General features: G+C 32.9%; 2 protein-coding genes and 1 non-coding gene across 4 annotated transcripts; 2 read left to right on the top strand and 1 right to left on the bottom strand.

The window, feature by feature from the left end:
* Positions 1 to 2,858: 2,858 nt before the first annotated feature.
* Positions 2,859 to 6,904, bottom strand: LOC106673480 (voltage-dependent calcium channel subunit alpha-2/delta-4-like). Its single transcript, XM_014405620.2, has 4 exons — positions 6,045 to 6,904; positions 3,475 to 3,556; positions 3,303 to 3,413; positions 2,859 to 3,255 (listed from the first exon to the last, which is right to left on the bottom strand). The coding sequence occupies exons 1-4, from the start codon at positions 6,131 to 6,133 to the stop codon at positions 2,968 to 2,970; spliced, it is 570 nt and encodes a 189-aa protein (XP_014261106.1). The 5' UTR covers positions 6,134 to 6,904; the 3' UTR covers positions 2,859 to 2,967.
* A 7,627-nt stretch (positions 6,905 to 14,531) lies between these two features.
* Trnas-gcu lies at positions 14,532 to 14,613 on the top strand. Its single transcript has one exon. It is a non-coding gene; the product is annotated as a tRNA-Ser (tRNA).
* A 3,189-nt stretch (positions 14,614 to 17,802) lies between these two features.
* Positions 17,803 to 23,970, top strand: LOC106673487. Of its 2 annotated transcripts, none has more exons than XM_014405634.2 (17): positions 17,803 to 17,940; positions 19,155 to 19,215; positions 19,301 to 19,505; positions 19,565 to 19,733; positions 19,793 to 19,953; positions 20,010 to 20,114; positions 20,181 to 20,506; positions 20,581 to 20,745; positions 20,800 to 20,972; positions 21,033 to 21,147; positions 21,205 to 21,325; positions 21,399 to 21,541; positions 21,617 to 21,820; positions 22,891 to 23,022; positions 23,084 to 23,238; positions 23,299 to 23,542; positions 23,606 to 23,970. In XM_014405634.2, exons 1-17 carry the CDS (start codon positions 17,938 to 17,940, stop codon positions 23,746 to 23,748), a joined length of 2,625 nt encoding a protein of 874 aa, XP_014261120.1. In that variant the 5' UTR covers positions 17,803 to 17,937; the 3' UTR covers positions 23,749 to 23,970. The 2 variants fall into 2 exon arrangements, with proteins under 2 accessions (XP_014261120.1, XP_014261119.1); XM_014405633.2 differs by lacking the exon at positions 17,803 to 17,940 and adding an exon at positions 19,062 to 19,096.
* The last annotated feature ends 3,297 nt before the right edge of the window (positions 23,971 to 27,267 follow it).

The following is a 27,267-nucleotide window of genomic DNA, read 5'->3' as shown; positions in this document are numbered from 1 at the left end:
TCATTGAAGTCAATCTTTTATCAGATGTCTCGTGAGTTGTCTAAATTCAAGGTTTTTATGCTTACTTGGCCTTATGATTATTATATTTTCTTTCTATCCATGGGTTTTGGACAGTCAGACTCCAACATATAAGGTTATATAATTATCCTTTACTAAAGAGGGCATGAAGCAGAAACCAGCAAGAATAGACAGAACTAGAAAAATAATCAGTGTTGATTAGTTTGATATGAGTTCACTCGCAGAAAACCAACTTTATATATTTATTGTGAGATTTCAAAGACTTCAACCCAATATTTAATTGTGAAATTTTTCATTGCATTTGTGTAATGATGAACCTGTAACTTGACAATTGATTATTTTTGGTCATTTGTTGCCTATTCTTCTCAAGTAGACACCTAAACTTTCGATTATACAAATACTGAATGTCGGTTATATTTGTGATATAGAATGGGCCAGTGTTTGATCTTGTATCGTAATATTAATTTCAAATTACAAACTGGCAAAAATGACACCCCCAAACTGTCAAGGGGTCAGCACAGGATGCTACAGCCTACAACATAAGAGCAGCCCAATCACAACCCCCTACCTACCCTTCCTCTGCTGGGTCCCAGGACACATGGGAGTAGAAGGCAACGAGAAAGCGGACACCCTTGCAAGGAAAGGGGCTGCCACACCGCTGATAGGACCCTAACCCTTCTTTGGCATAGGAATCCACACTATTAACAAATATCTCAGACAGGACAAAAAGAAAATGAGCGAACTTTGGAATTCACTTATTGGACATAGACAATCCAAGAATCTTTTAACCAATTTTGGCAAGAAAGAAATCACAGAATGTGTAAAAGGAAGCAGGAATAGACTGCGAATCCTAACAGGATTCCTGACAGGACACTGTAGATTAAATGGACATCTAAAGAAAATTGGAATAATCCAAGATGGCACATGTAGATTCTGCAAAGAAGCAGAAGAGACACCAACACACTTACTAACAAACTGCAGAGCTACACTAGCCCGCAGGAGGAAGTGTTTTGGGATGTACAATGAGACCATAGAAGAACTACAACCACTGAAACCGGGCCTATTAATCAAGTTTCTTGATGAAATAGGACTCACCGATGTGCTTTAGGCAGAGCATAGGGGATACAATAGCTCTTAAAGGGCGCAATATACCATACCCTGAAATATTATATCTATCTATCTATCTATCTAAATTTCAGGTATATCGCCCTGCACATAAAATGGAGCAATACCATGTGACTTGTCATTTTATGTAACTTTTGTAGGTAGAAGGAGTACTCAATATCAACAACACGCAAAAAATTAACAGTTTTGGATAGTGGTGTCAAGTGATTAGGGCATCTTACTCAAATTTGCCACACTAGCGGTTCTGGGTTCCATTGGAACAATCCATGTATTTTTAATTAATAATAATTTGTAAAAGGTAAGGTAAAATTGTTTGACACCACCACAGCTAGTTGGACATTAAACTTGATTGTATGTCAAATCATTTACTATTCCCTCACATTAAATTTATATTACACCTTCATGCTAATAAATACAATCACTCAAGTGAGACGACACAGTATATTATTTTTTCTTGGTTGACTAAAAATTCAAACTCTTTTCTGGCTTCTGGTGTTCGTTTCATTTGGTGTGTCTCCCACTGCCCAACTTCGCCCACACCTCAGGTTCAACCAAGTCCATTTTGGCATTAGGATTTGCCTGGGTATGCCACTGTTTGTTGGTATGCTCAACAACCGGAATTGTTAGGCTATGAATGGTTAGGAAAAAGGTGACAAGGTATTTATTTTATCAAAAAATGAAGGGGATTGCTCTGCTCAAGAACACTTCTCATATTGCGTGATAAGTGATTTAAAAAATATTTTTTTGAGACCATTTCATAATTTGTAGCATGTCCTTTTCGTTGACCTCACAGCCAAGTTGATAATTTTTAATTAAAGAAATGTAATTTTTTTATTTATCCATGGATTGATTCATTTCATTACTGTGTTATTTGTTGATCCACACCATCCTCTACAATCTCTACACCGAACCCATTATACCTTGGCGACCAAGCCACATAAGAATGTCTAGAATCTACAAAAACCCCAAGGAGCAACTGAAAAACCAAGAGGATTTGGACCAGATAATAAAATTTATTTTACTCTAAAGTCAATGTTCTATTTTGTAAACTATCTTTATAGCCATCTAAATTGTTTTAATTCTCTTCAGAATTTTTTTATGGCTTCTCCTTATTTAGTTAAGTTTTATTTCTTTCATCTCAGGATTATTGGAGCTCTCTAAAGCTACCTTCTGCACATAAATATGTAAGGGAGAAAGATCGAGTTCAGTTTCCATCATTGTCATGCTTCAAATATGCATTGCTCCTGTTACATTAAGACATGGTAGTCCTTGTGTCTCCATAATCGGTGTTTTTGGCCAATGCACTAGACCAGGGGATTCATCGTTATAGTGTACCACCAATATGCCATCCTGGGGCAAAGTCTGGCCAATGTAGTGTCTGGTCCTAATGTTTTTTTCATTTGAACCTTTGGTGGTTATACTAGGGTACTTAGTTTCTTTGGGGAAAGTTTAAGGCGTCATCCTTTATCAAGGGTGCACTTAGGTTTAGCTTCTTTCTTGTAAAGCACACAGGAGATGTTTTCTTAGGGTTCAAGTCCCTAGCCCATTTTCGCAAATCTTTTATATTATGATTCTTACCAGGTCATATGCATAACCTATGGTGTGGTATCCTAGCTCTGTGATTAGATTTTGGATCATCTACTACGAGCAACCATAGAAATGGAAAAACCAGGAGGCTGATAATGAAAATTTACTTTAAGCTAAGGTTAATGTAAGCAAAATATTTTAAGATGAGGACTCATAGGTCTTATTGGTCATCATTAGTAGTTTCCATGTAAAATTAAAATCATTAAGTTTCTATAAATATCGCAGATGTCGTTCATCTTAACCCATAGAAACAGGCCACCAGTACATGCAGGCATTGAACTCACCTTGGTCATAAACGTCAGTTGGTACGTGAACAGCGCTGTGTCCGACGTTGACTTTAAAATCGTAAAAATGCCTGTCCGTCTCTAGCAACATCTCCTTGTAAAAACTTACATTAACACCATCTGGCTCATCGTCAGTCGAGTTTTCGCCGAAAATGGGCGAGAATTTGGAATTATAGTACAGATAGGTCGAGTTGTCGTCGACGTACTCTTCAGCCAGGTGTTCAGCAGCTTCTATAATACACTGTCGGAAAGAATAAAATAATTTATCATCTAAAAATAGATAATTACCATGACGGAGTCCATTTTTCTTCTGAGCAAATTGTTGACATTTGTGACTATCGTGTTGAGGATACCCTCGCCGTCGGTCGGCAACACTCTTGCATTCAGCTTTTTGTAGCTCTAAAATGTACAAAAAAATGAGTTGTGAAAAACCTTAAAATAAATTTTGGCCCACACTTACGGCTTTTATTTCTGGAGTTTTGGTCACGCTAAGCCCCAAGTCCCATAATTCGTCTCCAAGCTTTTGAGCCCATGACTCAACCCTTAAATAAATAGACTTTATAAAGATTGTATGTTCTTTACACTCTAGCCAATATTTTCTGTGGTATGGCTATGCGTTATTTTGTCAATCGCATCCTTTTTATAAAACATAATAGGCCTTCAATCAAAAGTTGTTCATAAATACCAGCCACTGGAGGTAGCTAAATCCAAAAAACCGTCTCTGACATTCAAAATCAGCGATATTCCTTCAAAGAATAGACTTTATAAGCTTGGCTGTTATTTTAACTCCTGCTATTTTGTTCTGTAGTTTGTGCGTGATTTTGTCAATCGCGTCCTGTTTGTAAAACATAAAAGGCCTTCAACCAAAAATGGTACAAAAATACCAGCCACTGGATGAGGTTAAATCCAAATGAAAAAAGAAAAAACCGCGTCTGACAGACAAAATCAGCGATAACCGTACAAAGAACAGACTTTATAAGCTTGGCTGTTATTAATACTCTTGCTCATTTTTTTCTGTAGTTTGTCTGTGCGTGATTTTGCCCATCGCATCCTGTTTATAAAACATAAAAGGACTTCAACCAAAAATGGTACAACATTACCAGCCACTGGAGGTGTTAAATCTAAAAGAAAAAAAAATAGTGTCTGACAGACAAAATCAGCGGTAACCGTTCAAAGAACAGTTGTATTTCTACTCTTGCTAATTTTTTCTGTACTTTGTCTGTGCGTGATTTTGTCAATCGCGTCCTGTTTATAAAACATAAAAGACTTTCAACCAAAAATTGTTCAACACTACCAGCCACTGGAGGTAGCTAAATCCCCCCCCCAAAAAAAAAAACCGTGTCTGACAGACAAAATCGTCGATAACCGTTCAAAGAACAGACTTTATAAGCTTGACTGTAATTTCAATTATTGCTAATTTTTTTCTGCAGTTTGTGCGTTGTTTTGTCAATCGCGTCCTGTTTATAAAACATAAAAGACTTTTTACTGTAATTGTTCAAAAATATCAACCACTGGTGATAGCAAAAAAAAAAATCCATCCCTAACCAACCCTAACAAAATCAGTGATAGCAGTACAAAGAACAGACTTTATACGCTTGGCTGTTATTTCTTCTCTTGCTATTTTTGTTGTTGTTGTTTGTCTGTGCGTGATTTTGTCAATCATTATAAAACAAACAAAAACCTTGTTTAAAAATACCATCCACTGGAGGTGACAAAATCAGCGATAATCCTTCAAAAAACAGACTCTATAAGCTTGGTGTTATTTCTAGTCTCGCTAATTTTTCCTGTAGTTTGTCTGTGTGTTATTTTGACAATCCTGCCCTTTTATAAAACAAAAATAAACAGACATATATGGGACATAAAGGACAGCCATTGGAGGTGGCCAAATACCAAAAAGTAAAAATAAACAAAAAAGCGCCCGACAGATAAAATCGGTGATAATCGTTGATTGATTGAGACAAACGTTAAAATCATAAACATCTTTGGTCTATAAATGAAATTTCATAATTTCAGAGAGGTTTTTAGGCAAATTTGACGTAAGGTATGTATTGTTACAGATATAGGCTGTAAGTTCATAAAATCATTTAAAGAATAGGGCAAAATTTATGACTAAAAACATCCAGGCATCTTTGTGAACACACAGATTCTATTTATAATTTGACCACTCGTCCTATTGTTTTCTACTTCTACACATTCTTGACCATTTTCAAAACATTTTCATATTCTTGTCATATATAGTCAAATTTAATGATTATTTTTTAGGATATTTTTTGTTTCCTGTATAATTTTTGTCTTAAAATTCCAATGTCATTCTGTTGTCTTGCGTATACAAAGACATTGAACTGAGGCCAAGTTTCAGCACGAGACAAAATTTGACAAAATTACAAATGGTTTTTTTATAAATAATTTCTGCTGCTGCTGAATGTCAGCAAGCAGTGTATAATGATAAAATAAAAAGGGATCTGGAATAATTGAATCAATTTGTTATTTTGTTGACCAGTCACGAACCCAATAATCTTAAGATCAGTCGTTTTCTTTTCTTCTTATGACAAATTATAGAATAAAAACAAACAGGAACAAACAGGGAAAAAAGAATCGACCATTTTGCAAAGTTTTTCACCGGTGGACTTTAACATTTAAAACTTTCCAATGATTATGTCCCTGTTGAAAATTAAATACCAAAGTACAAAAGTAACCTTGTCCGGCTTCATTGACCTAGCACACATTTATTGAATCAACAGGCGAAAAATTAGAAATTAGTTTCCCTTGGTTTTAGCGTTGCGCTTTCGTCAATAATTGATGAGTAAGGTCATGAAAGAGGTAATCCGCCCACGTGACTCGTGTTTCAACGATTTTAGCCAGTATTTATTTATGGGTTTATTAGATTTACTTAAAAGTGTTGTTTTTATTATTATTATATATTTTTTGTATAAATTTTCACTTTATACACACAAATGACCAGAGGTTGGACTTGATCACTAGATATCGAGAGGTTCTGGAGGCAAAAAAAAAGACACGAATAGAACTTACGTTTCATCTTTGATCCTGTCACTGGCGAAAGCACTGAAACATAATAAAGCACAGATGACAGTGACGATTGGGAAGTCACCACCCCTCATGCCGGAACATAAGAGATTAGGGAGCCTGGATTTTCTATGATACTGTGTTTCCGATCAACAATCCCTGCGAAGAGCCAGGTTCTATATTTAAATTTAGCTACAAACGGCAAGCCCGAACTTTCGTTATTTTTAGTCACGAATCTTCATCACGTTGATCGCGTTATAGACAATCATCACTGGGGACCGAATTTAAGCTTTGTTTCCGGTCGCGATTTCCGTTAAAATGTTAAAAAAAACAACACTCGCAGAAGAGAAAAGACTTATACAACAAAAAATATATGTATATTAAAAAAAATCATAATAATCTAAAAACAGCAAGAAAAGCGCACTTCCACCGATAGAAAAAGAACAATTAAAAATCATGAGTTCATATATCAATAATCAGACGAACTTAAAAAGTACATAAACTATGACCAATCTTTCTATTCACAGCATTACATATTGATTTAATCCTAGATGCTTTAAACTACAAAAAATAAATAAAAAATTCGCTTCAGATATCTATTTCTGACAAACTTCAAAATTTGAATTTTTCGAAAAACCCAATAAAATGTTATTGAACAAAATTATAGCCGTAAATTAAATATAGATTTTATCTCGTCCAGGGTGTTGAAGATAAGAGACTGTGCCCTTTTGGCGAGCTTACCGTTGGCGATAAAACTTCTGTGTCATCTGTTTAAGCCTTTATGTTGCATCAGATCATTACTGAACTAGGACGGACCAGAAAATGTACTTGTTTCTCATATTGAAGAATGAAATTAATATGCGACATTTACAATTTAACGAATTTACAAAAATGTGAATGTTTCAATACAATGTCAAAATTGTATGAGTTATTTTTTCTAAAGCGTTGGACCTGTTTGTTTTAATAAAATCTGTGCTTTGAATGCTGTAATTTATTTTTGTTCTTAATACGAATTTCCCATTAACGTAAAAATATATGAAAATAATATGGCCCAATAAAAATTTTGTTTCGAATCGTCAGTAGACCAAACAGGCTTGGACTAATATTGACAAAATTAAAAATACATGAACAAGCTCCGTTCAAATTATTCAACAACCGTGTTCATCAAAAGTCCCCAAGCAGCAATTAAATACCCACGCATACCATCTTCATTACAGTATAAAAATCCAATCAACATATTATTTGTAAAGTATTTAGACACGATATACATGCGAAAATACCCAAGCAGCATGTAAACCTCATCATAAGTACCTAAACACCATATTCATTACAGTAAAACAATCCAAGCAGCAATATTATTACATTTAAATTTTTCAAGCCCATGTACACCACATCAAAAGTACCCAAGCACTACATCACATTGTAAGTACCCAGGTACCATCTTCATTACAGAAAAAATACCCGAGCAACAATACTATTACATTAAATTCACTAGTTTTCGTGGTCCACTTGACCAATTAATATCATTCAATTAATTATTGTTTTTATCTCAACTAAAAACCTTAATTAATTGTATATTATTACATTTAATTAAAGTACTCAAGTTCCATATACACCACATCAAAAGTACCCAAGCACTATCTACACGCCATCATAAGTACCCAAGGACAGTTTTTAGTACAGTACAAACTCCAAAGCTACAGTATTATTACATTTAAAGTACCCAAGCACCATACAGACCAATAAGTATCCAAGCACTATCTACACCACACAATAGTACCCAAGCACCATCATAAGGACCAAAGTATAATTCACTCCACATTAATCAAGCACCAATTTTACTCCAACAAAAGCACTGAAGCATCAATATAACTATGCTCAAAAACCCAAGCACTATTTTCCTTCGGCAAAAGTACTTATCTTCTATCTCCCACCATATATAAGTACTCAAGCACTAAAACGCCATATTTCCTACATTAAAAGTACCCGAGCACCATTTTTACTCCATTAAAAAACTCAAGCTGTAGTAATGTGTGGTGATTAGTGACCGTTAATCACCACACATTTCTACACGAGAAGAACGAAGAACATGGGATTCTATGAACAAATTGCAACTACATATGGACACGAAGCTAAAAGTATACTGAAGGACATCGCCAACAATGAGAAGAAACTCGCATCGGCCATCAATCAGAGAACTTTTTTGCTGAAATGCAGACAACACAAGGCCCTGAAGATGATCTCAATAAAGATCGAAAAGTTGGCACGATAAAGAAAATGTTTTTCTGAAACCTACATCACACCAGACCGCATCTCACGATTTCTAAATAAATATCAAGCTGTAGTATTGTTACGTTAAAAGTACTTAAGCATCATTTACACTACATCATAAGTAATTAAGTCTTCAATTCTTTCCAATTACCCATGTTACCAAATAACCACATTAAACGTACCCAAGCACTATTTTTACTTAAACAAAAGCTCTCAACAATATAAGTACACTCAAAAAAACCAAGTACCATTTTTTTGCTTCATTGAAAACATTCAAGATACAGTACTTTAAAAGTACTTAAGGCCCTTCTACACTTCTACACCACATCATAAGTACCCAAGCGCTATTTTTTACTTCATTAAAATCACTCATGCAACAATATATGTACATTAAAAAACCAAGTACCATTTTTTGAAAACACTCAAGATACACCATTGCTACTTTAAAAGTACTTAAGCCCTTCTACACCACATCACAAGTACCCACGCGCCATTTTTTTACTTCATTAAAAGCACGCAAACAATATACGCTAAAAGATCAACCAACCCATCTTCATCACATAAAAAATGCCAAGAATCATATCAACTTCTTATTTACGTTAAAATAACCATGTCTGCTTGATTAAAGCAATAAATACTAATAGAGATTAAAAATACCCAAGCACTATCTTCGTTTTATTAAAAGCACCCAAGCATAAACGACTAATAACAGTATTTACATAAAATATCATTATGTAAAACAAAAGAAGGAACAAATTAAAAATTATATTAGTTTATTTGGGTGAAAATTATATTAGTTTTACTGGTTTTATGTATATTCATAATTTAGTTAAAATGTTTTAAAGCGTGTAAAATGAATAAAATATGTAATACAAGGTTTGAATAATATCCGCCTGACGCACGGAAACCGGAAGAGCTAATTCACAAATAAAACAAACACAGACAGAATATTTGAGTGACTCAGTCATATCGAATTGAGAATAAGGTGGATTAATTATGTCAGCTTTATACGTTCACTTCATACATGATAGATTTTTAGTGGTAATGTTTTATTTTATTACGTTTATCGATTTTTAAAATTAGTGTAGCGTGTTTGTACAGTTCATTCAAAATGGAAAGAAATGGCAATTGGGACGAGAAAGAAAGAATAAATTGGATTTAGATTAGTATTAGCGTCGGATTCTTGTTTTGTCCATAGTGCGATAACCCCTGTCATCGATTTGGTTTATTATTCATCAGAAAAGGTCTTCGTTCTTTGGCCCAGTGTTAGTTGCCGACGGTTTTCTTTTCGAGAGTGTTCTCAAAAGAGTCCGAGGAGAAACATGAATCCAGTCCACGCCATTCTTCTTTTGAAACGCAACAGTAAAGTGGTTCGAAACGGAAAAAAAATCTATTCTATATGAGCTGAAAATTACTAAATGACAATTTTTTTCTAGAAAAACAGGGAATTGGAAAAGGATAAAATGTGAAGAAACAGGAGGAACGTAGAAAATGCCATCCAGGTTTGGCCCAGAGCCATCAGAGTTTTTGAGAATTCAGTTTCAATTTAAATTTAATTATAAAGACCAAGGTTTCAGAGAAGAATCCGATTTTTACAGTAAAATTTTTAATCAAGGTAAGCTTTTGGAATATCAAATTCAAAAATATTTTTTTTTGCTTTACAGCACGTAGCCTGAACGGTAACTTAGGCACATGCAATTGTTGTATTGTCTATAGGCAAGATACTTATATTTTAAATTTTCAAGTTCGTAAAGTTTACAGACATCAATACTTCGGAAAAAATCCCATTACAATAGTTTCTTGATTTCCTCCTAGCCAATTTCTTTATAAAAGAAAGAATCTTCCAGATGATTTCATATACATAACCTCGTACCTAGTCATTGAAAAATCGAGTTCTCTCAAACATGATGATGATGTAATGCTGGAAATAGGATTTGGTTTTTCCCAAGCACTGCAGCTTTGTGGCTTGTACTTGTACTAGTTCCTTAGGTCAGATTGACAAGTATTTGGTTCATTCTTTTTCCAGAGCCTTCTTGTTATCCTAGTTTATCCATTGGGAGTGTTTCCTTAGATACCAAGGGCCGGTAGCCGTTTCTTGCCCTTAGATTTTACCCAGTCTCTGTAGCAATAGCTGTACCAGTTTTGAGGACTAAGTTTACAATCTTCAATGTTAGGAGTATCGACCACTTTTTCACTCACAAACTGGATCAAGGTATGTTCTTGAGTTGGTCTTCAAGGAAATTTGAGATCGCCTGTAAAAAACTGAAATATGTCAATTTCTGGACATAATTAAGTTTATTTAGCCCTGATGATGACCTTAAAATAGGGCGAAAGCTTGGCAGTGACAACTAAATTTGCTTTCTTCAAGACCATCCTTGGTACATAGTTTACTGTATCTGGCTCCTGTCCAGTTCGTCTACTTCTTTTGTTTTTGTAGACCCATTCTGAAAAGGAGGATCTATAAATAAGATCCTCCTTTAGCCAGTTTGTCTGCTTATTCATTATACAAAATTCCTTTTCGCCCTGCACCGTAGATATTGTCAGGCTACGTTTTCCTAGGTTTTTAAGGTTTTGGAAGCATTCACCGACTATTTTCGATGTCACCTTTTTGCCTGCATGGCTGGAATTACGGAAAAGGCATACATGGGTGTATTCAATGATGACCCAATTTTTAGGTTATGCAAAGAGGAGGAAGAAACTGCCTCCAATGTTATATTCCAATGCAAGGCAATCGCGCAATAGAGACATAAACTATGATACCAAGAAGACCCAGGTAAAAAAATTGGATTGAATAGATGGACTAAAATTATTGGGAACGACTAAGGTACAGGATCATCTAGCAAACCTCAACGACATAACCAAGAGTACCGAGAAGACCCGGGAAAAATAGTAGAAAAGGTAGTTGATGACATGCTGCTTTTTGAGAGAAGGGTCAATTCAATTGAACTGATTTAAGGAAGGAAAGGTAAAATAAACCAAAAGGCTACAGTACTTAGAATGCCTAAACTACGCTTCCACGTATCCTCCTCATCATAATCTTACCTTACTTTTATCTTTGGGCAACGTCACGACAAATCCAACACTAGAAAGCAAAAAATCTGACAGACCAAACAGCAAAGATAGATAGACTAAAATTATCGGAAATCACCAAGTTGTTGGTTTATCTCGCAGACCTCAACGACAAAACTGGTGGTACTAAAAAGACCCAGGTAAAATAATTGCAGTAAAAAAGTTAATGACCTGCCGCTTCTTTTAAAAAATCGAGTCAATTGTACTGACCTAAGGAATTAGGTAAAGTACAATAAGCCAAAAGACTGCAGAACGTAGGGAGTACAAAACCCCTGCTTCCTAGCGTTCTACTGTAATCATCATCTCGTCAGTGCGCACAAGGAAGCTTATCAGGAGGGAGAGAACCTCTCGATCAAAACCTAAAAAATAAATTTCATCTTGATAAACGAGGATTAGAAGGAAATAACTCAGAAACTTAAATTAAACATTGATAAAGCAAAAATCAAGCAAGAAATAGAAAACTTATTTTGCATAGCATTGAGTCACTATTGTAACATAATCAATGTCAAGCTTTTAACGCTAGCACACAACATAAGGGATAAAAGAACGAGGAGGTCTCGAAGCAATTGTCATTTAACTTGGGCAGAAGGGTTTGGATGGATCGAGGGGTTAATTTGGAACTTTTGGAAGTGGGCTCGGATCAGTTAGTTGATAAAAGGAAGGTTGAGGTCGTTTTGGATTAAGACGTAGTAAGGAGCTTTGTGGCTTGGCAGAACTTCACAGTTCCACTGCGTATGTGCAAAGAAATGTCTTGTATTTAGTTAGTTGAATTTTGACGATCAGAATAGATTTCTTTTTTAAAAGTCTGCATAGCAGTCCAAGACTTCTGTTACGTTGTTGCCTCTTAAGTCTTGCGTGAAGATTCCACGTCAGTCTGCTGTCACGGTATAGTTCTAGGTATCTGACTTGAATGGAAGCTCCTTCTTTTTGAAATACAGTGAAGGGCAAAACTGCTTTTTCAATGTAAACACACATTTTCCCTTATTCATGCTTGCCCTCCACTGTACCAATTTTTGATAAGCTCAAGGTGTTCTTGGATGTTGAAGGACTCGATTTACAAGACAAAATTGCGGCGTAATCCGCATAGGTGGTAATGATGTATAGAAAAGTGAGCATTAGGTTCCCGTATGCACTCGTTAGCCCTTAAAAGGACATGAGGATCTTTAACGTCCTTACCTGGCCTTTCGGCCCTATCGGACGTTTTGATTCTCAAGATCGCACCTCTGCTCGCGACTGGATGGGTGTTACAGCAGCAGGTTTTGGTGTACAAGCCGCCCCGGCCCCGAGACGGACCTCGCTCTCCGCTTACCTATTCCGAGTGGATGGGGCTGCATTAAGCACCAGACCGTGTGCCACTCGGAAAGGGTCACCCCAAGTGGATGAAATGCATCAGCCTGGGTCGTCCCGCTGAACTCCCTAGTTAGAGAAGGATACTTGTTCCAAAGTATTTGGGCTCCTGCGTAAGAATACCGGATCCGCTCAGGCCGCGGTTTTGTTTAAAGTGGAATATCTCACCACCACCTAGAGAAAGAGAAGTGACCGAAGACACGAGGCGCCCCTTCTCAGGCTCACCCCCTGCCTTGGCCACATTGTACCACCTATTGTCATCACACTTCACAGTCCCACATTTAATAGGGTATAGCCTCCTATGGGTGGATAAAAGAAACGAGAGCTGGTGAACAATATGGGACAATAAGCTCCATTGTGGAACACTGTATTGCTCTGCAATCTGAGTATTCCTTACCGCAGCTTACTCTGAAGCATCGGTTAGTTAAATAAGATTGGGAATAATGTTTTGAGGGGTAGGCAGGAAAGGTTTGTCTGGATGTCAGACCCTATAAACCTGAAACTGGTATGTCTGGATTTGTAAAAAATCTCAATTCCCTGTTGACCACAAAAATTGTCAAGATCTGTTAATAAAACGTAATGTAAATATACACTAGGTACATTTTTCATCATAGGGTGTTCTTGGATGTTGGAGGTTGCTAGGATTAGCATAAAAAAAATAATGCGGTGTAATCGGCATAGGAAAGTCAGTAAATGGTAAACAGGATGGGGCCTTGAATGACCCCTTGTGGAACGCCATCTTGTAATCTGACGATTCATTACCAGACCTCTCTCTGAAGCATCGGCCAGTTAAGTGGACTTCCAGGGTAAGTCAATAAAGGGTTGATAATAAAAAGCGTTTACATTTATTGAAGATGCTTGGATGACAATCCCTGACAAAATCACGGAACGATTTTTTGCGAATCCAGGATGAAAACTTTTCAAAGGAGTCTATCGATGATTTTCGACTCAGGAAGATGGCCTGGGTCTGTAAGAGAATTTGTAGTCGGGAGGTTATATTAGCTTATAATTAACTTGGTCTATTTTAATCTAAGGTAGAAAAGAAAAAAGGAATCTATTTCCAGACATATTAAGTCAGAGTCAGTGGGGCAGTTTAAATACACAATGTCTCTAAGTATTTTTTTATTTCCCAAGGCGAAATCATTCTGGTTCATAAATAATGTATTCAAGTTCATTCATCATCGATAAAATACAAAATAACATTGTAAAAAATAAAATAATTTATACAAGAAATAAATTTTTAGCCGTTTTTCTTCCTTATTCTTCTTTTAGAGTTCATCTTCATTGGCCCTGAATTATTATACATTAGGGGTATTATATATTATAATCTAAGGGGTTCTATTTATCATGTTTAATTTTTAAATTGTCAATAAATCATACGAATCGAGGTGAATCATAACGGTAAATAAAAATATGCTATCATTTACTCTTGCTATCATAATTTTATCTGTTGGGAGTATATTCTTTATTCATATTTGTTTTTTGTTTTTTATTGCTTCATTGTCATTACAACAGCCTCGACTATACTTGAACAATAATTAGGGATGTTCAATGAAGATAATAAATCGTAATTTTATATGTTGTTGACAGATTCATTCCTTTCTGAGTTCGTTTGGCTCGATTATGGAAACATTTCCTTGCCTTTGCGTCATTTTTATTATAAAACAAGACGAAAATTTGTCAAAAGTTAACTGTCAGAAATGAATAAATTTAGATCCTTTGCCAGAAACAAACAGACATCTTTGCCACATTTGCCGGCGGTTTGGTAAGGAATTTATTAACCTTTGTAGGTCGGTACTACAAGGGGACGAGGTGGCCGAGTGGTTAAGGCGTTGGACTGCTAATCCAATGTGCTCTGCACGCGTGGGTTCGAATCCCATCCTCGTCGGTATTAGTTTTATTCATTAAAATTAAGTTTAACGGGAATTTTTTAATCGTTTTTAAACAAAAAATAGCACTAGAAATATCATGCACTATTTTTTTGTCAGCGTTATTTCTAAAACTGCATGGATCGATTGGACATAAAAGGTTTTTTGTCTATTACAACATTTTTTTGTGATTGTAAACACTATTTAGGAAAATATTTTTTCCATATAGTCAATCGTTTTTATCCGACCTTCGTCGATATAAGTTTTATTCATTAAAGGCGAGTTTAACTTGATTTTTTTTTAAATTAAACTTATTTTAAACAAAAAATAGCTATTATCACACTAAAAATATCCTACAAGATTTTTTGTCAGCGTTATTTCTGAAAATGCATGGATCAATTGGACATAAAAGTTTTGTTTTTTTTCTATTACAATATTTTTTTGTGATTGTAAATACTTTATATAGGTAAATGTAGTTTTTTCCATATAGTCAATAGTCATTTTGTCACACCCTCGTCGGTATAAGTTTTATTCATTAAAGGCAAGTTTAACTTGATTTTTTTTTCAATCAAACTTATTTTAAACAAAAAATATCTATTATCTACTAGAAATATCCCACACGATTTTTTGTCCTCGTTATTTTAAAAAATGCAACGAACGTTTGGATGTAAAAGGTGTTTTGTATTACAGTAGTTGTTTTTTTTTTTGCGATTGTAAACACTTTATTTAAATAAATGTAGTTTCTTTGTCCCATCATCGTATAAGTTTTATTCATAAAAGCCAAGTTTAACATGAAGTTTTTTTAAAATCGTTATTTAAACTTATTGTAAATAAAAAATAACAATTATCTCAGTAGGAATATACTACAGGTTTTTTTGTCCTCGTTATTTTTAAAAATGCATGGCACGATTGGACGTAAAAGGTTTTTTATTACAATAGTTTTTTTTTTGTGATTGTAAAATCTTTATTTAAATAAATGCAGTTTTCCATGTAGTCAATAGTTTTTTTGTCCCACCTTCATTGGTATAAGTTTTATTCATTTATTATTATTTATTATTTTATTCATCTTATTTTAAGTTTAAGATAAATTTTTTTAAATCGTTATTTACACTTTATTTATGCTTATTTTATTTTATGCTTATTTAAAAATGTGGGGTGATTAGTGACCGTTAATCGATAATTGTTTAGAAATCGTGAGATGCGGTCTGGTGTGATGTAGGTTTCAGAAAAACATTTTCTTTATCGTGCCAACGTTTCGATCTTTATTGAGATCTCTTCAGGGCTCAAAGTGTTTGTCTTCTGTGTAATTGTGCCATTCTTGCGTATCGTGTTGAGAGTGGGCACAAAAATTTAACTGATTGATAATGACAAATTGTTCTATTACAATAGTTTTTTTTTTTTTAATAAATTGTTGCCATTTTATAAAAAACCTATCCATGTGGTTTTTTTTAATATTCTGCTTTATTTTTACATCAAATTTTTTGGACATTTCACTTATTTGCACCCCAATAAGCATCTTGAATTTTTTCAATTTTTTTTTTTTTTTTTAATAAAAATAATACAACATGCTGATGGGTGTAAATTCTTCAAACTTCCAAAAAGATCAATGTGAAAATATAGGAGAAAATTATTTACAAAATTCACATGGAAAAGATTTTTTTATGAAAAGGCCATAATTTATAAATAATAAAAAACAATAAACCTAAAAGAAATCTGTTACATAATAAAAATTATAATAGTTATTTTTAAATACTTTATTTAAGTTACTGTGGTTTGTTTCCATATAGTCAATAGTTTTTGCTAATAATTTTATGGGAAATCTAACTGATTGATAATTAAAAGTTTTTCTATTAAAACTTTAAACAAAAGTTTAAAAAACATACTTTTATTAAGTAATTGTAGTTTGTTTCCATATAGTATTTTTGTCAATAATTACCTGAGGGAATCTAACTGATTCTAATTCAAAGTTTTCTATTACAATAATTTTTTTACAAATACTTTTATTAAATAACTGTAGTTTTTCATAAAGTCAATCTTTTTTTAATAATTGCCCATGGAAAATCTAACTGATTGATAATTAAAAGTTCAGGCAGTAAAATTTGTAAGTATCAATAATTTGGCTTAAAATATAAACACCCATAGATGTAGAAGCAAAAAAATTAATAATTATTATTTAAATACATTTTAAATAATATTTTAGAAAACTTAAACTCTGGCAACTTTGTCCTGCTTCACTGATGGTAGAAAAAAATTACATGTGGTCTAAAGGATCAATCAATACAGAAATTAATAATTATTCAGAAATCGTGAGATGTGGTCTGGTGTGATGTAAGTTTCAGAAAAACATTTTCTTTATCGTGCCAATGTTTTCTGTTTTTCGGAAACCTACATCACACCAGACCGCATCTCATGATTTCTGAATAATTATCGATTAACGGTCACTAATCACCACACAGAAATTAATTCGTACAATTGTAGGGGAGCATGAAAAATCAATCAAGATAAACTTTTAACATTTTTTTTAAATTCAAATGTATTTGAACTTGTTTCTGTATATATCATTGAATTTAAACTAATAATTAAAAAAATAATACACAAAAAATGTTTGAGAATATAAACAAAATAATATAACATAATGGAAAATTATATTCTTTAGGGTGTTATTAGAAGGCAGGTAGTTAAAAGATAAAATTTCGTTTATGTATGTTGCAACATTTTGACATCAATGTGTAATCATGCATTAAAATTATTTATATTTTATATCAGCATTAATTTCTGCTCATCCCGGTCTAAATCTGGTTTTTATATATATTTCTTTTTTATTTATATTTTTATAGGTGGCATATGTGATCTTAAGATCTTAAACCAAAATACAAATTTATGTATATTGCCATCCCACGTCTTGACAATATCAGGCACAAGTATAATTTCTGCCCAATTTTTGACAATATTATATAATGTCGTTGTACAGCAAAAACAGAAAAAAAAAAATTCAGAATGATCCGCCAAGTATTTAAATTGTTAGCAAACAGTTCAACAAAAAAACTATTAAAGTTCGATAAACATCCGAGCGATGTTCTTCCTGTTGCTTCTTAAAATAGTACAAATTGCAATAGGGCTAAATATTCTCTTTTTATTTCGACATGTAGCATTAAATCTGTTATCTTATCTTGTTTTTATCGTTATGTTCAGTTTACACCTGTTAACGTCTCACAGGGTGTGTCTAGTGGGTCGCTATTTATCACCTTAGTGAATCTTGCAATACTGTTAAGTGATGTTCCGTGACTTTTATACGCTAATGCTACAAAATTATAATTTTTAAGTGACAACGTTGGCCAGTAAAAATGGTAAGGCATGGACTAAACTCTAAACTAAACTGTGGAAAATTTTTCTTAAAAAAGACAGAAAATATTTCAAAATATAAATAAATATATATATAAAGTTACAAATTAAAATTGCACTAATAAATAAACAATATTACTGCTTTTGTATATTTTCATATTTTAAATTACAAACAAAAATACATAATTTTATAATTATTTTTGGGTATAAAATATATTATTATATATTTTGAATCATAGTCAACAATAAGAATAATAAAAGAAATTTTTAAATTTGTTTAATTAATTATAAAGGATTTAACTTTTGAGAATCGCTAAGCTGAATTTGAATTACCTTTGTTTAAAATTTATTATGGTAATAAAGAAGGGATTAACTAGTGAAAATATGTCAAAATATAAATAATAAATATATAAAGTTACAAATTAAAATTGCATTAATAAATAAACAATATAGCTGCATATTATATGTCTATATTTTAAATTACAAACCGAAATATAAATAATATACTTATTGTTACTTATAAAATAAATTTTATTTATTATTATATATTTTGAAAACATAGTCACCAATAAGAACGATAAAAGAAATCTTAAAATTTGTTTGGCAATAAATAATATTTTATTAACATTTTTTATATTTTGAAAACATAGTCACCAATAAGAACGATAAAAGAAATCTTAAAATTTGTTTGGCAATAAATAATATTTTATTATTAACTTTTTTTTTAATCATAATTAATCCTAGAGGATTTGACTTATGAGGATCACTGTGCTGAATTTGAATTAGCTTTTTATCATTTATTATGGTAATAAGTAAAGGATTAAATATTATTGCACCAGGAATATTGTTTTTTAATCATAATTAATCTATTGAATTTGACATTTGAGAATCGTGGTGCTGAATTTGAATTATCTTTTTTTATTTATTATGGTAATAAGGATTAAATATTATTATTGCACCATGAATATTATTCCATTGAATATATTCTGACAGGTGATATTGTCCTTTAGATATACTTATCTTGGTACACTTTTGGGAAGTGGGGATTTGACAGATTAAATATAGATAATTTTCAATAATTGTTGATTTATTTTTAATGGCGTCTGTAATTTTAATCAATACCTCAAGGAAATAAATTTTGTAATGACTTTCAATCAAATGGTAAAAAATGCCTATTTTTTTAATTTATCTAGTTTTCTTATTTTATTCTTTTATTTAGGAAGTCAATTCAATGAAGTGGTATGCTACAGTGGTATTAGTGATATGCTTTACAAGCCAGGGTAATTTAATATTTTTGATTAAACTTACTTTTACATAAAATTATGCATTCCGAATTATGATGAAGTACTTTTTGTATTTTTTTAGAAAATATTTTACTGACAGAAGGCGTAGTGATTCCTGCCAACATACCTGATTATCTTTTAGAATGCTACAACAATTCATACATACTCACGAAGGACAACCTTCTCCCCATGACAGTAAATTCACTGATTTCCCTCATAAGAAAAATAGAAGATACAGTTTCAACGAGTATGGACATGAGAACTTTAGTACCTGCTATTTTGTCAAGGTACCTAAAATCTTTGTTGATGTTTACTATTTATTAATTGTTTAAAATAAATCTTAAAGGTTTCGATTTGATGGCATAGAAAGGAACCCGAATATTAATCCGCAACAGTATGTAATCCCGTATGGGCCGAACGGCCCGGAGTTTTTCCTTTTTAGAACACTATTTCAGCAAGTATTGCCTAACGTAGGAAGCTCATTTCCAAATGACACACTTTCTTATGTAGAACGTGTAAGTAGATAAAGTTTAACTTTTATTATATAAAAAAAAAATAATGAATATTTTTTTAGTGTACCCTTCATTGGATGCTAAGTAATTCAATCGACATTTGGGATCATGGAGATAATAGCGCTTCTTGTCCGACCAGCCATCAATTTTATAACGGCCAGAGGTACCCAAGGGATCTTTCTAAAATTGGAGAATCTGAAGTCTTTGACCTGAATGCCATAAAGTATATTTTCATTAGAAAAAATAAAGAAAGATAATTTATTTGATTTTATGCTACAGGCCGCAGGGGAGAATAATGACAGGATCAAAAGGCTATTACCAACAAAATAATTTCGGCCCCATTGAATCTGCTTGCCCAATAGAAAACGGGATAATCTACTCAGTGTATAATATTTTTTATGCAAATGATTTTATTTTGTTTTGAAAAATATAATAAATAAATATTTGCAGATATGGAGACATTTCACCAGGGACTGTTCTTGCTGGAATAAGTGCAGGGTTGAACCCACAAAGATCGCCTCCTAGAAATTTGTACAAAGCTCAACCCAGAGGACTTAGAAGAAAGCCAACTCAACCTCCAGATTATAGAGGAAGACCTAGAGGAGGATATAATCCTCCGTTTAACAACGGTGGTGATGGGTATGGTGGCTATCCAGGCTATGGTGGAGGTGGTAATAACCCAGGCATTGGATACCCTAGTGATCCTGGATATGGCTACGGTCCAAATGGTGTAGGCCCACAAGACATCGACAGCAAATATGCTGCTACTCTTGCAGGTGATTTTTTTTTTAAGATGATGACTTTTGTATTAACAAATTTTTTTCACTGTGGTTTATCTGATGGTTGGCAGGTCAATTGTCATACATAGCACTTTTACAAGGACCAGAATCCAATAAGCAAATTCCAATGGGTGGAAGTGGCAACTGGAACAGCACTCTCACACCGAAATATTACTTTCTCAACAATTATTACAAGTACATGGTTACAGATGCAAGAATAAGAGGAAGCTTAGACGGTACTAAAAACCATAAATTTTTTCATTTTCTTTTCTAATTTTAGAACAATTTAGGTATGATATTGGCTGATAACATACAGAACTGGGTTAGCCTCGGAAGAGGCAATCTCAAATTGTCACAAGTTCTCAGTATGTATTACTCGCAAAAGGGAGTATTTGGTACCGACATTAAAGCTTGTAACAGAAAAGGATATTTTGAAAAGTATACACATGATTTGGGAGAGCAAGTAAATTTTGTGTCTTAAAAAAAAAAAAAAAAAAAACTTAATTCAATTTATTTTACAAAGGCATTCTCAATGGCTGAAGTACTGAAAGATGATTTGCCGCCATCAGTGACGGTAAAGGACGAAGGGATCCATGAGTATACGGATGAATCGGTGCAGATTTTAAGGAGTTACATACGTAAGGGATTTTTTATTCATTAAATCAAGCTTCTATTAAATTTGTATTTTATTTTAGCAACACTTCCTGATTTACAATGTGTCAGGGATGATACGAACAGCAGTGTCCAGCCAACAGTCGATTTACATGTGGTTGTAGACTGTAGTTGGAATTTTCTAGATATTGTGAATCTTTTATTGTAAGTGTTTGCATTAATACTTTAAAATACAGAAATTCAGTTGTTGTTTTTTTTTTTTTTTTTTTTTTCCTAGGGCTATAGGTGAAAAATGCGATTTGCGAAAATATGGTGGGAATCTGACAGTAATTAATGCAAAAGATGGTACTGTTATGATCGAATCGGCACAAAGTATTATGGATCTAGGAACACAGTTTAATTCATCCATGTACACTACAAGTAAAATTTTTTCATAATAACAAACACATTCAGAACATGTAAAAATTGTAAATCCTGATTTACACATTATTTCAGAACCTATGGGCCTCGACTTAACAAAAGTGCTCAGTATGCTTAGGCACAGATTCAAAGATAAAGCGGATTATGACAAACAGCAAAATTCAGCTGGTGGGATTGCAAGGATCGTTGTGATAATTCCATCTATGACAGCTTCAGTTCCTGATAATGATGCGAATAATGCAAAATCTATACTACAGTATTTTAAAGAGAACATACCAGGTATGCAAGAAATTTTAATTTAAAAAAAACTTCATGTCATAAAGATTGAATGTTGTAGATGAAGTGTCAAACCACTTTAAAATACTTTTCTTAAATTAAAATTATTATCAATTATACTTTTATGAGCTATATGTGGAATTGTATTCAGAACTGCTAGTGTGGCAAATACAAGTCAAATCCTAAAAACACTTTGAAATTAGAATTATTAGATTAGATTAGAAATTGAGTTGGCCTTTTTATGATCTGCGCACTGTGATTTGCTGTGCATCCCCAGTGTTGTCTGGAGCTCGTCATTAAGCTTAAGGCTTTTTACCAGACCACAAAGCATTTTTTAGGACATCAGCATGTATCCTTCAGGCCCGAGCTTTTCCTCTCCCAGGTTTATGAATCCTATGTAACCCTTCACACCATCAGAGAACGTGTTACACTGCTCTTCTATTTCCTGGCAATTTCTGCACAGGCTTGTCTCTGCTGCTCAGAGTCTATATGTCTCTGCAGCCTGCAGTGTCCATTAGAAGTTCAAATATTATTCTAGTCCTAACACATGCTAAATTTAATAATTTTGTTGTTTGTTTCTGTGATGGTACTTTTCCACATGCCTCTGGAATGCAATTCTATCGAACCGAGGACTTATTCTTAATCTAGATAGATGGGTATGCCACAAAATGGTTCTGGGCTGATAGGTGTCCTCATCAAACTTTCCTTGTCCAATTTATCAATCTCTTCATTGCCCCTCTGCCCTGTGCAAGAAGTACCAAGACAAGGGCAATTTTGTTGTTTTCCACAATGTCTGACAAAACTCTTATGCAATCTCAAACCACTCTGAACCTTACTACCGATGCATTGCACTGTCTGCTTGGCTGTCTGAGTAGATGGCTATTCTTCTGTTAGCGATACCTAGCCTTTCAATCTCTTTGGCACAGTGTTTGATAGTCACAATATCTGCTTGAAAGACAGTGGCATATTGCCCAAGACTTATGTGAATTCTACCCCTTGATTTATTTCCATAAAACCAGCTCCTTACATAATTGGTTTTGGATCCATATTTTATAGTTAAATTTTTTTTTCAGATGTTACCTTCTTGTACCTTGTTCAGGGTTCCAAAGACAAATGGAATCCTTTTGCCATTGAACCACGCACAGATGTGATCCTCTACAACCTGAACAACCCTGTAGCCCCTTTGATCAACAGACTCATGACAGGTGGATCTCTTTTAACCATTTCATACTAAAAATTATTATTTTAATTTTATATATTTAATAGTTCCAAGAATAATAATCAACCCAACATGTGGCCGTTACTGGTCAGGATATTGGTACAATGAAGTAAGCTTGAAAGGATATCTTGACAACAGTGAAACGCACTTTTATAAAATAAGCACCAATTATTTCTTCAGAGAAGCAAATGCAAAAATAACAGTAAGCTTACAAAATTATTCTGTTAAAAACAAATCATTAATATTTATTTTGAAATTTAAGATATCAACTGATACAACAACGCCAACCCTGAATTTCTGCATGTCAAGAACAAACCCTATGCCTGTCGTAGACAATTCAAAGTCAGGAGATGTCACTTGTCAACAGATCACAACCGGTAATCGCTACAGTTTCACAATTCCGAAGGATGTTTGCACCAGCGTTTACTATGTGGCACAGTGCAACCCATATTACTTTTCAGTGTCTAACAACCAGCGCGGTTCACAAATATCGATAACTTGCAATGGTATGCATGATCTATTAAACTTTTTCTAAAAATTTATGTAATCGAATTTTATTTGGTTTTTAGATCCTGACTGTAGAGATCCGGATTTGGTCAAGTACACTATCAGTCATCAAGGGCTTTCTTGCTACAGCGGGGTTTCACAAATCCTCATGTCACCCGCAATTTTAATATTTGTCATTTTTATAAATTTGAATCGTTATTTTTAGTCTCCTCTCTCTGTTAAAACTGCAATATTCTTTTCCTTTTTATAGAATTTTATATTATTACTTTAATAGACAATTACAATTAGAACGTATGTAGCCTATTGTCATTAAAACTATAAAAACAAAACATTTTTAAAACCATTTTTTGATTATTATGTTAAACTGACATACACAATCATTTAAATACACACATAATAACTTATAAATTCCTATATTTTCTAAACATAATAATATTTAAATTTGTAAAATAATAATTAATTTAAAATATAATCATATTAATAATAATAATAATTGCATTAATGTTAGATGCTTTATATAATTTAATAATTGACCTTATACATTATAAGCACAATTGAAAATCTATAGGATTGTGTAAAAGTAATACAAGTTGTATTATTTATTGTACCTACTTTGTTTTTATAAATGTATTTTGTTTTTTAAATAAATGTTTTTATTTTGTACATGTCAGATATAGGTAAAATTGGCTAATGTCTTTCCTGATATTTATTACCCAATATAATGTGGTCTGCCTATCCTAAGTTGGGTTGATCTGTCAGACAAACAGAAGATAGCGATTCCAAAACCCTTCTGACAGACAAAATAATACAATAAAAAAAGAACATAAAAAGAATAATGTTTAGCGATGAACAGTGTAAGTGCTAATATTGTCACAACATGAAATGTTAATGATTCCTTCATGATTTAAAAAAAATTAATTGTGATAATTTAGTCAATTCATCATTCAATTTTAACCGACAACTTGTAATAAAAAATTATAAGTTTTTAATAAAACTTATAAATTTTTTGCAACTTTGATATTGTGCGATCTGAGAATATCAGTAAGTTAAAAATGTTTTTAGGCTGTAGATGATTCACACTTCGAGTATCTGGGTGGGTTCAAGGAGATGAGTAAACAAGTCAACATTCTATGTTGTAATCATCTTATCTTACCGATCTTAAACTATGAGCATAAGTTGCTAATATTTACTAGTAATTTCGAGACATGGGGAAAACTTGGTGACCTAGATTATCTGCTGGCAAAATAATCAAATATTAATAACATGCTCACTAACCTGACTGCCAGCAGAGAGAGTTTATTTACCATTTGTAAATCCCTCCTGGGAAAATAAAAAATTCAGTTAAAATCAAAGAATGGAAGATAAGGTACATATAAATAATAGTTGTCATATACATAAAATTTACCCTCTGGAGGCAACAATCCTCGCCTTAAAACAGCTTCGATGAACCACCTAACTACACACTGTTTTACACTCGCGGAACACCTTAACGCACTGTTTAAATAGCACTTTTTGAAAAAGTAGCAAAAAATACAAAACAGCACACCACCACCTAGAAAAGAAGACCACATAAATATATAATACCTGCAATAAAAGAAATACAGTTTACAGCGACAAATTGTTTGTCAGATTACAGGAAAAATTGTACTAAATGTAACAGTCACTTACAAAAAGGGAAGAATATGATTTATTGTACAAATGCTAAACAGAATCTCCATACAAATAATTTTAAGAAATCTTATGTAATTTTTGTTTTAACCATCAACGGCAATTTAGTTTTTTAACCAATAACCAATAAAATAATAAGCCCTTCTTTTGGAAATAAATGGGAAAAACCGAAAAAATGTTTATTGTCTTTTTGTATATAAAACGACCTGCTGGGTTGATAGGATGAAAGAATAAGCTTGAACTTTCTCAGTTTTGAAAATAATGGGAATAACGTAGAAAAAAAGGAAACCATTTTTATTTGTATTTTTCAATGTAAAACGACCTGCAGGGTTGGTTAAACGAAGAAGTATGGATTACTGTCATTGAAGCATGCAGTGGAACATCATCTAATAGTGTTGGTAATAACCCCCTCAAAAAATTGAGGAACTGGGAGCCTTTTAAATTATTTTCGTAGAAATAAGACTCAATTAATTTGTTTCCGAGAAGTCCACACCATAAGATACTGTGATAAGATACGAAATTCTCGGATTTTCCTCTACCCACCTTCGGAAAATTCCAATTTTTTTCTTCAGTCTCACAAATCGACATTTGTGCAAGGAACGTTAGAATCAAGAGTCCTGAAGTCCCTGTATGAGATACGATACGATCTGGCTTAAAATTGTAAGTCCGGCGTACATCTTACCCTTTTCTTACATCTAACTCTTCCAACATTTCGGAGAGAGGATGTGAGATTTTCGAGAACATACAGTAATCTGTAAAATATTCACCCCCTCATGGAAATTACGTTGCCGGTTTCTTTTAGCCATAATTTTGTCAATATTTGACCAATTGAAAATTAAATTGCACCATTGTTTCAGTGTAAAAATATCCTTTAAGATGATGTGTCAAGATGTCTAGGGTCATATTTGAAATTTTAAAGTTGAACTTTGCCTGAGGTACCCTGTGTAATCTTCTCCAAAAAGGTAAAATTTGAAACTAGACTAAAAAAAAATATTAAACACTTTTTTTAATATATATAGCACCCTGTATATATACTGCATCGGGTAATAAAATCCTGGAAAATTCCAGCATATCGAAGATCAGAATATATTGGTCAATTTAATTAAAATGAACAGAATAAGAATAAATTACAAATATCCCTATTCGTTTTTGAACAGTTTATTTCGAATAAATTTGCTTTATTTTATAAAAGAAATTAAAAATTTCTTTGACTGCATTGATTTTTGCACCAGCCCAATAAGAAAAACAAAACAATACTCGATTACAATTTTCGGTTTATATTATTTTTAAACATTTTCCAACTTTTTTAATTTCCTCTGCAGAAGGTTTTAATTATGTATAAGATTTTTTTTCTTTGATGGATAGTTTCTTTTTGCCATAAGTTTTTCATTATTTTGACCAATTTAAAATTAAATTGCACCATTGTTTTCAGTGTTAAAATTCCTTTAAAATGATGTGTCAACAACCAGCCCAATAAAATAAATAAATAAAAAACTTACAATATTAGGTTTATATTATTTTTAAACATTTTCCAATGTTTATTTTTTTTCTAATAAGCCGCAATACGTTTTAATTATGTGTAAGATTTTTGAATTTTTTTTTTTTTTGCTGGCCAGGCTTTCGCCAAGTCAACCTTGAAAAGGGATAGAGATTCTAAAAATGTCAATACTAACCCAATTTTTACTTCTATTACAATTTAATTGATTTATAAACTTTAAGACATGTAATTTGAATGATTCAATCTAGATATAATTAACTGATGACTAAAAGCTGATTCTTGATCTTCTAGCTAACTTAGATATACTAAATGGCGCTTGAGTTTGTTGCGAATAGAATTATAGAATAGCCTATTTGTTAAATTATATGACAAATTAATCCATATTTGCTTAGTAAGTCATAATTAATTAATTATTACAATTAATTATTATTTTTATTTAAGGTTTTTGGTTGAGGTGAAAAATTAGTCACAATAGCTCAAGTGGTTAGAGTAGAGGCGTATTGAACCGAAAGTGGTCGGTTCGCATCCCACTCGTGACACTAATTTTTCACCTCAACC

This window comes from Cimex lectularius, unplaced genomic scaffold, assembly GCF_000648675.2.
Source record: "Cimex lectularius strain Harlan isolate CLEC.00 unplaced genomic scaffold, Clec_2.1 scaffold61, whole genome shotgun sequence".
NCBI classification, from domain to species: Eukaryota; Metazoa; Arthropoda; class Insecta; order Hemiptera; family Cimicidae; genus Cimex; species Cimex lectularius.
The sequence above is the reverse complement of the archived record's forward strand: the minus strand, read 5'-3'. Positions and strand labels throughout refer to the sequence as shown.

What these genes read in the sequence shown, in the direction of transcription:
- LOC106673487 (XM_014405633.2), top strand. An exon ending in AAGCAAATGCAAAAATAACA is followed by an intron (nt 23,239 to 23,298) that starts GTAAGCTTACAA and finishes TTGAAATTTAAG; the next exon opens with ATATCAACTGATACAACAAC. An exon ending in AATATCGATAACTTGCAATG is followed by an intron (nt 23,543 to 23,605) that starts GTATGCATGATC and finishes TTTGGTTTTTAG; the next exon opens with ATCCTGACTGTAGAGATCCG.
- LOC106673480 (XM_014405620.2), bottom strand. Translation starts at nt 6,133, where the DNA reads ATGAGGGGTGGTGACTTCCCAATCGTCACTGTCATCTGTGCTTTATTA. An exon ending in GACAGGATCAAAGATGAAAC is followed by an intron (nt 3,557 to 6,044) that starts GTAAGTTCTATT and finishes TATTTATTTAAG; the next exon opens with GGTTGAGTCATGGGCTCAAA. An exon ending in AAACTCCAGAAATAAAAGCC is followed by an intron (nt 3,414 to 3,474) that starts GTAAGTGTGGGC and finishes TGTACATTTTAG; the next exon opens with AGCTACAAAAAGCTGAATGC.